The 17,598-nt window shown below is 40.7% G+C and overlaps 1 protein-coding gene across 1 annotated transcript; it reads right to left on the bottom strand.

The window, feature by feature from the left end:
• Positions 1–740: 740 nt before the first annotated feature.
• Positions 741–13,496, bottom strand: smu1a (SMU1 DNA replication regulator and spliceosomal factor a). The gene is made up of 12 exons (XM_004571143.5): positions 13,338–13,496; positions 7,497–7,707; positions 6,923–7,075; positions 6,602–6,712; positions 5,348–5,476; positions 5,098–5,217; positions 4,881–4,997; positions 4,509–4,636; positions 2,690–2,816; positions 2,429–2,596; positions 2,188–2,340; positions 741–1,852 (listed from the first exon to the last, which is right to left on the bottom strand). Exons 1-12 carry the CDS (start codon positions 13,361–13,363, stop codon positions 1,754–1,756), a joined length of 1,542 nt encoding a protein of 513 aa, XP_004571200.1. The 5' UTR covers positions 13,364–13,496; the 3' UTR covers positions 741–1,753.
• Between the last annotated feature and the right edge of the window lie 4,102 nt (positions 13,497–17,598).

The raw sequence follows: 17,598 nt of genomic DNA, 5'->3' as shown, positions 1-17,598 counted from the left end.
CTGCTCTGCAACATCAAGTTCACAGCAATGCAAACAACTTCCTGTTGTATATATATATATATATATATATATATATAGAAGTTAAAAAAATAAACTTTAGTATGATGTGTTTTTGGCTAAATTAAATAAGACTTCAAAAAGCTGAAAATAAATTGAGCCTTAGTCTGTGTGGAATTCTTTTTTGTTGAAAAAAGTAGGATACAAATAAGTAATTGTTCATTGGTGTAAGAAACCACCACATCCTTCTTACATGCTGCCATTACAGGAAATAATAAAAGGCTCCAGAATCTTTAGAATAAATGACACTTTAATAATTTTCTGAAATGCTCTTGACTTGGTAAAATAATCAAAACAATTCTGGTGACAACAATCAGAGTAGAGGTACATTATACTTTTCACATTTGCGCTTTTATTTTGAAGGATTTACAAACCTTCCTTACCTCGCTGACTGACTGGATGCTCCTCTCCTCTGCAGAGCTGCTGTACCAACAGCCATGCACCAGTTTATTCAGGGATTAAACGCAGAGGCAGAGAATTACCAAAACATCTTCCAGAACTCGGGGAGGCAGGAAATTAAATGTAGACCGAACTGCCTTTAAAAACTTCAGATGTTTTGTGAAGCTTCTTTTTTTTTTCTCGCCTTTAAAATGTGGAAGATTTCTTGAATTACCGGTATGTCGCAATGATTCAAAAGCACTGGAAGGGATTATTTCTTTTGCACAGATGTCACATTTCACTGCTCTGGTTAAACAGTTTAATGGCACAGACAGACGGCGTTACACAGGACGTGTGCATCCAGACAGCAAATTCATATAAATGGGTATAAAAAAAACCCCGAAAAACAAACCAGAAGGAAAAAACAAAAAACACTTGACATATTACACCCCATTTCCAAATGATAACCAAATAGGTGGTATTTTATAGATCACTGAACAAAACTGTTTTCTGTCCAAGATCAGCAACGTTTGAGGAATTCAAAAATACTGGGTAACATTTTCTACATCTTATACTTTTTCTATTCTAAATGAGAGGAACCAACATGCAACCATGAACTATTTAACCAGATCTTACTGAAAAATGCAAACAAAAATATATTTACAAAAACAAACTTTTAAAATGAGTCGGCTCAAGTATCTGCACTCTCACTGTGGACCTCTCTCCTCCTGCTGAAGCGCTCTTATATAAAAGTTGGAAATGCTTGCATGTTGAACAACAGAATCTTATTTATTGAACAGCCAGTGGAAAATGTGCAGAATTCTTTTCTTTAGGATTTCACTGAGTACAGTTCGAGAATTTGTGACAATCACGTTTCCTTCACATTTGTAATAATTTCTGTGGAAAACTGTTAATGAAAACAACAACAGAGGGTGGCCTACAAATTATTAAATACCATCGCTGTTCATCAAATTGCTTTCTAAGACACATGAAATGAAAACTTTATTTGTAAAAAATATGCAACAAACCTAAGAAGCTGAGTTAAATAAGACTCTGCTGTGCAAACACCCCAAACTGCCGTAGCTGTCAACATTCACATGTATATTTTTTTAATGATACAAAAACTTCTTAAAATCCTGCTCAGTCTTTGCATGTTAGTCACTACTGTGTTCCCATTAATTTAAACCTCTGAACCACCTGAATCTGAGAAGGATTTATTAGGGCTGCAGAAGGTTAAATAAATCAAAGTGGGCGGAGCCGTGTCCAGACTGAGGAGAGCATCAGTCTCTTCTCCTGAGGGCGTTTTTTTTTTTTCTTTTTAAGGTTTCCAGAGCTTCAGCAGGCCATCCTCACTGTAGGTGGAGATGAGGTTCTGGTGGGGGTGGTGAGCGATGCCGATAACATCCTTCTCGTGGACCTGGAGATGGGAGATGTAAAATGTGATCAAGATACACCAAAAACATCAAGAGTGAAACAGAGTAGAGCTTCTTCCAGTCTGAAGTGATGGATTCACACAAAAATTATCCATTATTTTGCAAAATAATTTCAGCTACTGTGTGTAAAATGGAAACATCAGCAGTGACCAGTACAACACCTACATGTATATAGTTTTATATGGAAGACAAGGCAGTTACACATCCCCCCCTTCAACACTGACTTCAAAACTTCAGCGATAAGAACTTGGGGGAGGAACAGAGGACAGAATATGGTGTGGTATTTTTGGAAACTCTGATCCTGAGTGCCGTAACGTACCGTCAGTGTTCTCTCCAGCTTGCCGGTGACTGTGCTGAAGCAGTAGAGCACAAAGTCTTCACCCACGCAGTAGATCCACTCGCCGCGGGGCGACAGAGTGCAGCACACAAAGTCACCACCTTCCCTCTTACCGGAGCTGAAACTCCTCACGATCTGCACAAGAAAACAGCTTATTACCTAAAACTCCGGGTTTAGAAGAAAATCCCAAACAACTGTTAGTGATGTGGCGACATTAACTGACCTGTCCCTGCATGTTCATGATGACCACTGTGTTGGAGCGGTTGCACACGACAAAGTGCTCCGGGTTCTTGGGCAGCAGGATGACGTTATTGACTGTGATATCAGTGCCGGCTGACGTTCCCAGAGGCTTGAAGGTGCTGGTGCACTCAGTGGTCTTCACGTTCCAGACCTGAAGCACGTTGAAGATGAGTGGGAAAGCAAGAAGCATTATGAGAAAGAAGTGGATGAATGGGGTTATTTTTAAATCAGCCGCTTCTCTTACCTTTACTGTACCATCAGATGAAGCGCTGATGATGTGATGGCCGTCCGGAGTGAATGTGACCTCGTTGACAAACGAGGAGTGACCGCGGAACTCCTTTAGAGTTTTACCTGACTTAAGTCCATGGATTCTTATGAAAAACAACAACAAACAAATAGGGATGACGTCGACATAATAATTTAAGAAGGTTTACTGAAGAGCACAGTAGTTTTAATGAAGAATGAAAGAACAGTAGTCTATTCCGCCTTGTTAAATTCCTGTGATTCTGCTGACTTCGCACTATATTTACTGATGCTGATAAAATACAGACGCTAAGATTGGATGCCACTGTTTGTGTGTTGCTGGTAAACATCTGGGACATTAATAGAAACAAAAGTACCTATGCTATTGTTTTAAATCAACACTACATTAATGTTACAGAGGACCAGAACTATTTCTTGCCCAGATCCAACATTAATGTTATCATTTATTAGTCATAGCCGGCAGTGCTACCATAATCATAATGTACGTAATTACATGGCTAATGTTAACGTGTGTGCCAGTCAGGTAAACATTCTAACTGTCTTGGAGCTAGAGCAGGGCGATATGACCAAAAATATTTATCACGATATACATTTGAAAATTTGCGATAACGATATACAGTAACTGACAATATAATTGACACTAGACAAAATACTTTACAACTCCACAACTTTATTAGTGCAAAAACCCCCATCAATGTATTTTCACTTAAACAAGCAGCTGTTTTTTTATGTGCATTAAAGTTATATAAAAATGTAACAGCGCAAATTCCTTGCTGACAGTTTGCCAAAAGGCATTTCCAGTGGGATTTTTACAAACCAATTCTGGTTCATCTGTTTCATTTAACGATCCACTTTCGCTCTTTTCATTCTGCGTCGCCGCCATGTGCGCATGTAAACATAGGCACTGCGCATGCGCGTTTTACCCATATTCTATCGCGATATGTCATTTTCCTATCGTTGCCCAAAATGACACCGGTATTACCGTGAACGGTATGATATAGCCCAGCCCTACTTGGAGCTTTATTGAGCTCTTGAAATTCCTTGTTATTACTGGTTGGTTGTTTGTTGCTACTGTTCATGTGTTCAGCTGCTAGTCGGGGGAGGGGCTTTAGTAAATCATGTTCAGAGGAGCCACCACTGCTGATTTACTGACACAAAAATGCAGCTGTTTTTGTTTTTTAATGTAAGTGTATTTAATACTTCAAGACACAATTAGTATGGTCTTTTGTTGCCAATGGTAACAGTATTGTTAGCATCTAGGCACCAGCTGTTGTTAGATAAGAGAACTTCAAACAGTAGCAGCCACTCGTACACTCACACAGAGTGTACAGCAAAGAGAGAGCCTGAGTGGAGCTAAAAACTACGGTTCTTCTTAAACAACCAAAATCATCACGATAAAAAGCCAACTGAACTTTGGGAAAAAGTGATCTTTTCACCTGCTCCCATCCACCTCCTACATGCTTGAACACAACCAGACCACACTCATGATCCCATAGCCTGCTTTGAAGTTTGGTCATCATGGACATCAGCACTAAGATCATTCACTTTGTGACAATTAAACAACCTTGCACGTCCTTAGTATGAGCTTTAGATTTTGAGAAATAATAGTGGCAGCCATAACCACTGTATTATCTTTATTTCACACCACAGTCGCAGTGAGAAACTAGAAGTGAGTGCATGATTGAGTTTGGTAAACACATTGTGCATATGGGGGAAAACACCACTAGAAAAACACCACCCTAATGGCTGCACAGCCTCCTCTGCTGCTGGTAAGGACAAACAGTCAGATAGTAGTTTACCTGATGGTCTGATCAAAGGAGGCACTGAGGAGCTGGCTGCTGTCCTTGCAGAAGCTGACACATGTTACTCCTTTGCTGTGGGCACGCTCGAACCTCCTCAAACACTGACCGCTCTGGATCTTCCAAACCTACACAGACACATACAGTTTGTTCTCGTGTTTTAGTAAAACAGAAAACACACGAGTGAAAGAAACTGAGGTTTTCAGTTTTCTGAGAGCTTTCATGTGTAATAATTAAAATGTCTTCTTGGTTTTTATAATTTTATACCAATAGATGTGGTTATATAGCTAGAAATGGGCTGCAAGTGCAGAATTGGTGAATGAAACACAGAAGGACAATGACAGAAACTGAAGTACAGCTGGTCCTCTATACCTTAACCTTCCCATCCTGGGCTCCAGTGGCCAACATCTCTGTGTCCCGACTGAAGCCCATACACAACACAGCGTCATCCATCATCATGAAGTTATCCTGAGCCTGGTATTTCAGATCCTGCAAACACAAAAGATATATAATAATTAAAAATAACTGGCATAAAAAGAGTGACATTTAAGCAGAAACTAAATCTGCCTTTCTTTTCCTTTCAACCCACCTTCCTGATTTTGCCAGTTGTGAAGTTCCAGACTTCGATGAAACCGTCCACAGAGCCAGTGACCAGATACTGACCATCAGGGGAGAATCGGGAACACTCCACGTGAGATTTCTGTCCAAACTGCACAGGGAGGAAAAACAAGTCACGTCAGAACAAGTTTAAGTCATGAACTTGAAGAAATGGCAGTAAGGCCTGGTCACAGTGAAGAAGCTGACTAATACAAATTGCCATTTTGGGATAGTGTGGGTACCTTGATGTGTCTGCTGAGCTGCGTGGGAAAGCGTTCCTCTTCTACATCTTTAACGGCAGCTTTACCTCTGAACAAGTCAATGGTCATACCAGGAGGCAGGAGACCCTGATGCTGCTGCCACTTCAGAGCCTACAGAAGGAAAAAGATGACAGGGGACGACATAAGCATTTGCATTTTATCTGAACTGAGGAACAAATTTTATTTATATAGCACCAAATCACAACAAGGTGCTTTATCCGGTTGTTAAGTCTGACGTCACTAGCCGTGTCTGGGTCTAAACTCCGCTGCAGGTCCATATATCAAACGATCACTATGGCATTACTGAGAGTTGAAAAACTGTCTAAAGTCTTTCATCTTTAATAAAATGATCAGCGTTCTGCTCTACCAGGTGTAACAATTGAGTTTAACATCCAGGCATCCATGAAAACGGAATTTATGACATTTAACGGAGTTAGAAGTTAGCAGGAAGTTAGCTCGCTAGCTTCTATCTAAATACAATATAGCATGTCCTGACTGCGGGGTTTTGGAAACAAATTCAAACGTACAGCTCTGCTATCACTTCCAGCATAAATGAAGACAGAAAACTAAACAGCAGTGACGTTTGTAGGGTTACTGAAGTTGGGCTAGCTGGTATATAATGATGTGCTACGTGACCGCTAGCGACACAGCTATGTTAGCATAATATGAACAAGCTAACTTTTTTTCCACTCGATAAAAGTTAACGTGAGTGTTCTCGGTGGTCCGGAACAAATGTAATCACATGGCAGGATGCTGTAAAAGGACCAAACTTCAGCCAGGAGAACAACTGAGATAATCCATCCACAATACGAGGTTAGTCATTCATATACTGCTGCATGGGCTGGGCTGTAGTTACATCCTAAGGTTTTAAAAACTGAGCTTAAATAAATGATTAGTGGTAATAAAAGCCGAGGGAGGTCAACAGTGATCACTGACTGTTTTAGGAGCTTTTTGAGATCAAATATAAGAAAATACATAACATTAAACATGTTAACAACACAAAAGCCATATTAAACGCAGACTACTTTAGACCCGGAAGTAGGATTCATCGCGTCATCACTGAACAACCGAATAGTGTGTAGTTAAGACAATACAATAACAAGGAGTCGATATTATGCATGCAGAATTATAATCAAGGACAACTCTGCTTGTACATTCCTATTTTTTTTTGTAAAATTAAGAGGCAAATGAGTTTCACAAACTAGTACAACACCTGCAAATTTGCAGGTCACATACCTGTCCCAGCAGAGCCATGAGACGAGAGGGAGGCACCACGCTGACCTCTCCTGCCAGCGCCTGAGCGATGGCCGCCCGACGCTTCTCCTTACTGCTGCCATCTGGGTAGGCCTGGATAGAATTTCAACAATGCGTAAGAAAGAAACATGCACATCTATTAAAAATGTACAGCACATTTTAATCTGATGTTCTTTCTGATTTAAAACCTTATTTTTCCAGATTTAAAAAGCCGAGGGAAAAAAAACGAGGGAAAAAAAAAATAATAAACTCAGGAAAAAATGGAAAAAATAAATAAGAGTCACTTTAAGCAATTTATCTCACCTCTCTGGGATCAAAGTAGGAGCGAGCCAGCAGGTTCTCCAAGTGGATGTATCTCTCTGGCTGGGTCTGTTTCAGCATGATCATGGGGTCGGTCTGTCTGAGCAGTGAACGAGCTGCACCCAGCTCTCTCAGTTCAATCAGCTCTAACACGACCTGGTGAGGGAATCAACACAAAGGCCCAACTTAAACAAACAAAAAGATCTACTATGCTTACACTGGGAGATTTGCTATGATACAAATGCTTAGAAAAGAAAACATCTGGATTAAGATAGTATTACAAGAAACACCTGAAAAAAACCCTTTCTGACCAGAAACCATTAGAAATAAAGCTGGAGGACTTAGCCAAGCTTTGGACACCATCCAAAATGGTGTGAAAGCCCAGTTCAATGTACTATCATCATCATCATCATCATCATCAACATCTATCTATAACTCTCTAAATCTAATATTCACACTTTACTGTCAACACTTCTCATTGTATACAAACAAGCCCTCACCCCCCGTATAATCCCAGATGATGATAAGATGCCAGCGTCTTCTGGACCTGTCAATCAAAACTTTATCCAGACCATACCTGTTCGTAAAGGTCTATCAAGGTCTTGTCTGGCAGCTTGAGGGACTGGATGGCTTGTAGAACAGTATCCCAGTGGCCGCTGTTGATGTCTGCCACGAAGCTCTCTATACTGTCCACTGTGTTCAGAGACACTGTCGTCTCCTCCTGCAGAGTGGCTAGTGTCCGGTGCAGATTGTTCTCTTTTAAGTACTGCATAATCAGACGGACCACGCTGTGAAAATAGACAAACAACGTGAGACAGAAGACGGCTCAGCTCAGGTAAAACAAGCTCAGGATTTGGTGGTCAGAAACGTTCCTGATGATACCCTACACTTTGAGGTATAGTGAGTTCAAATTCAGAATTTTCATGTCACAAGGTGGCACTCTTTTTACCTGGTTAGGTTCTCATAGTAACTTATACCAAACATATACTAGGGGTGGGGGAAAAAAAATCGATACTGTGTAGTATCGTGATATTTTGTTTGCTAATAATGTATCGACACAGGGACAGCAGAAATCGATATTTTGTTACAAAAAAAGTTTTTGTGGACTGGAACATGCTCTGACTTCAGAGCATGTTGATCCTTTTTCTCAGCAAGAATCCTGACACTGTCCAAATGTGTTTAACTTTTTTTTGGCAGCAATAAACATGACAGTTTACTTATTTTAATTTAAGACATGTTTTATTTTAATTAAGTTTAAAACTTTTTTATTTAATGTAAAATTATATTTTGTTTTAATTTACTTTCAAATTCTTCAGTTGCTGAAGGGGCTGCATAGTTTTCATAAATTGCATAGTTCAGAATAGCTATAATTGTACCAGATGGTTGCATTCAGTTAAGTTGGACTAGACCGTAATACAAACCGTTCAGTTTGTCAACAATAAAACTGACTGAAATGAGAGAAATACTGAGTGTGAGACTTTGATATTAGATAAAATGAATATTGATAACGTTTACCTTTATGTACAGAATCTGAATATCGCAAAATATTTTAAAAAATTGCAATAATATCGTATTGTGCGTTAAGTATTGTGATAATATCGTATCGTGGGATGTATGGTGATTCCCACCTCTAACATATACCATTATCTGCATTTTATATTCACTAAGTCTTCAGTACGCTCTAAGAGTGAAATAGATTCTCTGGTGTTGGAATAAGTGTTTGTGCCTTACTAACACCACGGTGCATTAATGTGGCACATAATCACTGGGACTGAAATATTTAGACTTTGATGCAGAAAATAAATGCTTTTATGCTTGACTCTTATCTGCTGCAATGTCTGATTATACTGACACAAATGCAGCCAATCTAAGAAGATAGATAAGAAAAACATGAGTAGGCTATTTATTGGCTATTCATCATGGAGAAGATTAAATCTGTTGAAATAATTCACTTTAATCTGGGAACAAACTAAAGTGATTTCTCTTTCATTAGTGTAGGGAAATGCCAGTACTGCATGCACTGAAAGTCCAGCACACATTTTAGAATTGAGTGAACTAATAACTTCTAAACTCAAACTATGTTCTAGATCATCATCACCATCAGCACCACCAAGGGCGTGCCAGGGGGGCAAAATCTGCTGTCCTCCCCAGAGGCCCCTTTAGCAAGACTGTCCTATGTTGGTAATACATTTTAATAAACTTTGATGGCTGGATAAAACTGTTTTGAATAAATGTGTTGCCAAGAGATTATTTTGTTTTGCACCAGTAAATAGTTGATTGTGAAACACATGGAAATATCTGTGTGGTGTTTAAAATGTCAAAAGTCTTATTTATTTATAGGTATTTGATCCATATCAGGTTGCAGAAAACCTAGTTCATCTCAGGGCCAACATAGAGACAGGCAAACAGTTCACACTCATACATGATCTAATACTCATTTGTCTTTCCTCAACAAGTTTTCTCTTAAAGTGAACTCCATTCTGGGAGAGGAATCTTAAGCTGCTCCTGCTCAGCTCTGCTGGGAAACATTAAAGAGTTGGGACGTTCCAGTTAGTCAATCAATCAATTAAAACAGGTTATTATGGAATTCAAAGTCATGTAATTCTTTTCTTTCTCACCATATTTTTCAAGTATATATATATATATATAAAAAACACCCAGCACGTCCCTGCGGGCGGTTTATCCTTCAAGCTCGGGTCCTCTACCAGAGGCCTGGGAGCTTGAGGGTCCTGCGCAGTATCTTAGCTGTTCCCAGGACTGCGCTCTTCTGGACAGAGATCTCCGATGTTGTTCCCGGGATCTGCTGGAGCCACTCGCCTAGCTTGGGAGTCACCGCACCTAGTGCTCCGATTACCACGGGGACCACCGTTACCTTCACCCTCCACATCCTCTCGAGCTCTTCTCTGAGCCCTTGGTATTTCTCCAGCTTCTCGTGTTCCTTCTTCCTGATATTGCTGTCATTCGGAACCGCTACATCGATCACTACGGCCGTCTTCTTCTGTTTGTCTACCACCACTATGTCCGGTTGGTTAGCCACCACCATTTTGTCCGTCTGTATCTGGAAGTCCCACAGGATCTTAGCTCGGTCATTCTCCACCACCCTTGGGGGCATCTCCCATTTTGACCTCGGGACTTCCAGGTTATACTCGGCACAGATGTTCCTGTACACTATGCCGGCCACTTGGTTATGGCGTTCCATGTATGCCTTGCCTGCTAGCATCTTGCACCCTGCTGTTATGTGCTGGATTGTCTCTGGGGCATCTTTACACAGTCTGCACCTGGGGTCTTGCCTGGTGTGATAGACCCCAGCCTCTATGGATCTTGTGCTCAGAGCTTGTTCTTGTGCTGCCATGATTAGTGCCTCTGTGCTGTCTTTCAGTCCAGCTTTGTCCAGCCACTGGTAGGATTTCTGGATATCAGCCACCTCCTCTATCTGCCGGTGGTACATACCGTGCAGGGGCCTGTCCTTCCATGATGGTTCCTCGTCTCCCTCCTCTTTCTTGGGTTTCTGCTGCCTGAGGTATTCACTGAGCACTCGGTCAGTTGGGGCCATCTTCCCAATGTATTCTTGGATGTTCGTTGTCTCATCCTGGACTGTGGTGCTGACACTCACCAGTCCCCGGCCCCCTTCCTTCCGCTTAGAGTACAGCCTCAGGGTGCTGGACTTGGGGTGAAACCCTCCATGCATGGTAAGGAGCTTTCTTGTCTTTATGTCAGTGGCTTCTATCTCCTCCTTTGGCCAGCCTATTACCCCAGCAGGGTACCTGATCACGGGCAGGGTGTACGTGTTGATGGCCTGGATATATATATACACCCAGCACGCCCCTGCGGGCGGTTTATCCTTCAAGCTCGGGTCCTCTACCAGAGGCCTGGGAGCTTGAGGGTCCTGCGCAGTATCTTAGCTGTTCCCAGGACTGCGCTCTTCTGGACAGAGATCTCCGATGTTGTTCCCGGGATCTGCTGGAGCCACTCGCCTAGCTTGGGAGTCACCGCACCTAGTGCTCCGATTACCACGGGGGACCACCGTTACCTTCACCCTCCATATATATATATATATATATATATATATATATATATATATGAATGACAACAACATAATAAAACTGGAAATTCTGTTTTTGGTGTGCCACCCCTATATGGTATTTGTATAGCGCTTTACTCAGTCCCTAAGGACCCCAAAGCGCTTTACGTTACATTAGGGCTGCCACAAACGATTATTTTGATAGTCGACTAGTCACCGATTATTTATGCGATTAGTCGACTAATCAGATCATCATCCACTGGACGTAAAACTACAGCTTATATAACTATCATTAGCTTACAGCTTTAAGCTTTTAAGGTGCTAACTAAAAATAAAGACAAGATGATAGTTTATTCAATTTTAATGAAATTTGCAGATTGTTTCGGTAAAGTTTAATAAACTCCTTGCTATCTAAAATATAACAGGACACCGGAGTATATTCTCCAGCATCTCACACTTCTGATAATCAGCTGTCTGCTTGACGTTTATTCAGCTGTGTAAAAACTATAACTTTAATCTCAGCCAAACCGATTTACTCAGGAACAAATAAAATACTAAAAAAAGCCAAACAATAACATTTATCTAAGTGACTCATATATATTTAACCTGAGTCGCGAAAGACGGCGGTGGGTTTGAAAACAATTTGCCGGGAGTCCGGTGTTCTCACGGCGCTAGTGACCTAGCCCCCGGCTAGCTATCGAGCTAGTGGGTAACAGACGTCTCCGAAAACGTCGGAGCGCTTTTGAAAATATGTGGTGTCCTGATAAACTGAGCAGATATTTGAGGTTTACACAGCTACATTCTCGCCTGAAAATATGTTAAACGTTTATTTTGTGACCCGGAAAGAATAATAAGAGTAATATTAAAACTAACTAGCTACCGCCATTGTTGGAAACTAGGCTGGGCCGCGCTATGAATTCTGGGACACAGCTGCTTCTTCTTCTTCGGGGTTTAACGGCAGCTGGCATCCTTGTACATGCTGTGCTGCCATCTTCTGTTTCAGTCCGTTATTACACTCTTAAATCCTGCTATTATTCCTGCGTCTTTTGCGATCTTACAAAGCTTCAAACGACACGTCGACTATTAAATCAGTCGTCGACGATTTTGATAGTCGACGTAATCGTGACTAGTCGACAAATCGTGGCAGCCCTACACTACATTCAGTCATTCACCCATTCACACACACATTCACACACTGGCAATGGCAAGCTACATTGACCAGAACTCATTTGGCTCAGAGGGTAGGGCAGCTGCCGTGAGACCCGGTGGCAGAGGTTCGAATCCTACCTGTGACAGTTGCTACACATGTTCCCTGCTTGCATGCGCTCTGCAAGCTACATTGTAGCCACAGCTGCCCTGGGGCGCACTGACAGAGGCGAGGCTGCCGGACACTGGCGCCACCGGGCCCTCTGACCACCACCAGTAGGCAAACATGGGGTTAGTATCTTGCCCAAGGATATTTGGCATGCAGCCAGGAGGCAGCCCTGGATCGAACCACCGACCTTCTGATTAGTGGCTGACCTGCTCTGCCACCTGAGCTACAGCCACCCCACCTATATTATTATTGCCCTCAAATGGCCACCCCTATGAAAAAAAATCCTGAGGCATCCCTGTATGTTAAACTTGCTTTGGAGCAAATCCTTCAGTCGTGATCAATAACTTTCCCTATTTTTTTATTGTTACTGTGTTTGCCATCAATTTTCATTTTAAGGAGTAAGAATCTGCAGACAGATGTGTGGTCATTTCTAAACACTATGCTTACTACTAATGTTTTCACTAGTATTTTTTCTTGCAAAAAGCCTCAGTTTAGATAATTCAATTATGGATTCCTGCGAGATTTTGAATATTAGCAAATTATGAGCACCGTTTTGAATCTAGTGTGAATCTAGTTTTGAATAGACCGCGAGTTTCTGACAAAAAGTGGAGTTACTGACACTAAATGAAGCAGACTTAATATGTCAAGCAATCTGGCTACTTTAGTGAGTTGTCCAGGTTGGGTTTGTTTGAATCAGTAACATTTCCAGCTCATGTCAGAATCTACGGCGACTGGGAAGCGCACATCTTAAGCTAATGCTAATTTACTCACCTCTTTCAGTTTTGTGCAGTACACAGAAGCGATTAAAATATAAATGATCAATAAACAAATATTTCATATTACATAGTGCCAGTTGAAAGAGTACCTAACTCCACTTTCCAGTCATACACTACATACACTTCAGCGTATGGCTGGAAGTTAGCTCGTTAGCTTAGCACAAAAACGCTAACTACCGCTACTGCAGTTTACTGCAGGATGAAGGAGGCCTCACTGCCCAAAAATGTGATCAAATATGGAGCTTTTAAAACCCAGTTTACTTTAATAATAACACTCCTTTAACAATAGTTAAGCGGAGTACTTACTCTGCAGATTCCACCTCCAGAGACATGATTATTTATGTGAAAACAGCCTCCAAGATGCACTCCTGAGTCCACAGCAGAAACAAACGCCAGGAACACACGGCTACGGCACCGGAAGAAACAGGATCAGGAGGCGGTTTTTTTTCTCCAAAATAAAAGATTCATTTGACGCTCAAAAAACATGGAGTTATTTTTTGCTGCCGTTTTTGTTTTTGGATGACAAAAATGCTCACGTTTCGACGTCTTCATAATATTCAAACTCTTAAAACAAAAACAAATAAAGATACCAAATAACTGCACTAGTTCGCATTACTGTATTACAAAAAAAACCTGTTCTATGTCAACTGACCACCTGTTTCCTGGCAGGCCACCTCATATTATACCATACACAAACAAACAAACAAACAAACAAACAAACAAACAAACAAACAAACAAAAATGCTTAATTTTAGCTCTCCGCTGTTATTAGTTTGGTCAGAAAAAGGTAAGAAGTATTTTTGCGATGAAGCTGAAGTTCAACATACATTTCTGAGAGCTTGAGTTTGGTTAAAAAATTGACAACAAGGCCTGAACTACCATATTTGAAGGTTTATCGAAATAATAATTTCAAAGATGGGTGTTGAAATTTGTAACACAGATGATAAGTATAAAAAATACTGCTCAAGCTTAAAATGCCCCTAACCTAATCACAAAACTCTAGAGTGTTTTATTTATTTCATTAATAACATTACAAAACTAAAATTGGAAAGTTTTAAGAAGTTTTCCATCTGCCAGGATTTTTTTTTTCAGGGAAATCACATATGGTAAATGGCCTGCATTTGTATAGCGCTTTTCTAGTCCCTAAGGACCCCAAAGCGCTTCACACTACATTCAGTCATCCACCCATTCACACACACATTCACACATATGGTCAGGCTGGGAACTTGGTCAACTGATATGTTATAGAACGACCCAGATAAAATAAAAACAGGTATCTAATCCAGTGTTGTTCAGTGCACTTAAAACTTCCTTAGTTTGAAATTTTCACAATTATTTTTCTTTAAAACTGGTAAAGTTATTAAATTAGTCTTTTATTTCGTCTCATTTAAGGCACCTGTAATTTTTTTCAATGTTCCCTCCAAATATCCATGTTACTTTGGTTGAGTAGAACATAATTCAAATTCACCCACTGATTCATGATTCCGTTGCAATATTCACATTTGTTGTAGATGTTCTAATTCTGAGATCAGTTATTTTTAAACTACAGGAAAGCCATAAATCCTTGGGGTAGCCCCAAAGGACAGCAGAATTATTTTTCTGCTAGAAAAGATCAAATAAATTAAGATGGCTATTTAATTAATTAAGGTTGTTTGAGTGTGGATTTCCTCTTGCGTCCTTACATGGCATCAAAGCACCATTCCCAGCATTAAGGGATCTTTTCCTCATAAGCGTGTAGCGTGTGCACAGCCAATTCCCCTTTTTTGCTGATCAACAGGGGGTGCTATTTGCACAGTAATGGCATCGAGGCCCTCTTGACTTCCCTCTCTCTGCCCATGAAGGTCTTTCAAGGTTATAATGATAATAGTGCACAGTGCAGCAGCACTTCAGACTGCAGGCCTGGGTTTGATTGTTTTGGCCAATCATGACATAATCCCACTGTGAGCCCCATCCACATGGCAAATGAAATTGGCATTGAGAACACGGCAGATCCTGGTCGGTTTCATTTGCCTTTGCAGATGGAGAAATATATTGGGAAACGATGAGGGGAAGCAGACGTGATGGGGAGGGGAGGAGTGGTGTTTCCACACAATACCATAAGACCTCAGTCATCCCGAATATATTACCATAAAAGCACAAGAAAGATGTCAATTCAATTTTGCCATCTTCTGGCAGGACAAAGCACAGGCTGCTGTTTGGAGACTGCTTGCCGATGAGATAGACGCCACCATACTGGAAGAGTGACAGCAGCACAAAAGGCTGTAATGCAATCACTCCGTCTTCTCTGGTAAAAACAAAAGAAATTTCGTTTCTATTTATGCGAGGTGCCATTCTTGGTGTGAAAAATTGTTACCTCTTTCCAACATAATTAGAACGCATTACCACCACAAAGAAACATAACCTGTCTTTTGTGCTGTCGGGGAGGAAAAACTGAGTGAAAAAACATGTTTTTACCTGATCTGTAACTGAGTTTTGAAAGAATGTCACTGCTGGTGTAACTACACTTATCTTCTTCTTCTTTTTTTGTCATGCCAAAAAGGAACACAAGGACACAACAACCAAATGGTGACATTCATTCAAATAGCATTTATCTACCATTCACAGCCACTACAAACAGTTCTACATATCTAGGAAAATCTTCACAAATCTTCACTGTCTATTGTTCTCATGGAAACCATTGCTGAGTCCATTCTTTAGTGCAGATATAAGTGAGAATAGGTAAACTCGAGAGGCAACAACAAGACAACTCTCAAAAAAGGAAGCAGACTGCTGCCTTCTCCTTATGCCTCCCCTAACTCATTTTCCTCTGTTTTTTGTCACTGCAGGTCAAGCTTCTCCAGGATGGCACATCCGTACAAGACATTGCAAGGTTTGCTGCATTTCCCAACACAGTCTTAAGAGTCTTAAGAGTGTGGAGAAGACATGAGGTGAGCTGGGCAGGACTGTAGAAAGGGCAATAACCCAGCAGCAGGCCCATATCTGCTTTTTTTTTTTTTTGCATGGGGGGCAGCAGGAGTGCTGCCAGAGCCTTAAAAATTAACCTACAGTGGACTACTCGTTATTCTGAGCAGTGTTTAGCAAAGTGCAAAGAAAAAAAAACAGTGAAAGATAGAGAGCAGATGATCATGAAGGGTGTAATGCTCAGAAGTGAACAGTAATGGACCCAAAGCAGAAACATTCACAAACACTAAGAAAGGACTGGACTGTAAATACACTGAGGGCTGATTGTGAGTAGGAAACAGCAGAGGAATGAGACACAGGTCACAGGTGAAAACAAACAGCACAATAACAAAGTGGGATGTAAAACAAACACAAAGGAAGAAGGAAGCCCGATTCAGATCCCAGAGACGAGAAGTCTCAATATACATGAAGACAGAGAGAAATGAACTTTTGAGCACTCAGATGCATCCACATAGGAAATCAAATCAGGAATGAACAGACAGGGAACTAAACAAATATTTAGGGAACTAAACACAAACAACAAACTCAAAGCAGGAACTTCTTAGGAATAATCCTAGAACAGAAACCAGAATCTAGTCTGCATTCTGCAAAAACATGAAAGCTTAATATACTAGAATACACATTTGAAGCATGAACTGTAACACAGGACACCTCACAAGAAAATTCACTTTAGAATAATAACAAAATGAAAAAAGGAACCCAACATTTCAAATGCCGGGATAATTGAACCCAAACTCAGAGATAATCAAAACCCTGTGACTGTGACAACAGCACAGCAGAAAAAGACATAATGATTAGTTTGAGGAAGGAGTGGAGAAAGAAGAGCACCCAGGTATCAATGCATGTCTGCATGTATCACTATGGGACTGTCTGTGATGTCGATTTTACAGAGTGCTGTTAACGAGACATCAGACAGCTGCCCTACTTTCTATATTTTTACCCCGTCGTGTCGTGTGGAACTATTGGCAGTTCTTCCATAACAGCTTGTGTTGCTTTGATCGAGAATATATACAAATGAAGCCACTGCAGGTGCTGCAAGAAGAAATGATAATAATTGTCAGGTATTCTGTATGCTATCTTGGTTGTATGTATTTGTGTTCAGTGTTTTGAGACACAGGGGCACCAGCAGTCGGCCAATTACTATGAAAACCCACACAAACTTCTCTGCATGTAATAGCTGAGACTCAGTGATGTTGCTTTTAGTTGGAATAAACCCAGATACGATTAAGCTACATGAAGCAGTAAATCCTTGCAATGAATTGTCAGCAAATGATGGGAACAGATGTGTGGTTGGAGTAGGATGCACCGGGCTCTCTTTGCATGCTTTCTGCTGTTCAGTTGAACTCTGCACATTCACAAAACCGAGAAGCAGCTACAGAAGAAAAATAAACATCCAATCTCATCTTCTGTGTGAAATTGGACATTATGGAATAGATTCATCATTCACATCAGACAAGAAAAAAAAACAACCTAATGGGATTGGTTTTTTTTTTTGTTTATGCTGATTAGACACGAGAATATAAAGAACATCACGCTGATGCAATGTGATGGATTATCAGACTGTGAACAGAGTGACAGGTTATTTCTTCAATACGGCTTCAAAAAG

The sequence above is a fragment of the Maylandia zebra genome, linkage group LG2 (assembly GCF_041146795.1).
Source record: "Maylandia zebra isolate NMK-2024a linkage group LG2, Mzebra_GT3a, whole genome shotgun sequence".
Taxonomy (NCBI): domain Eukaryota; kingdom Metazoa; phylum Chordata; class Actinopteri; order Cichliformes; family Cichlidae; genus Maylandia; species Maylandia zebra.
The sequence above is the reverse complement of the archived record's forward strand: the minus strand, read 5'-3'. Positions and strand labels throughout refer to the sequence as shown.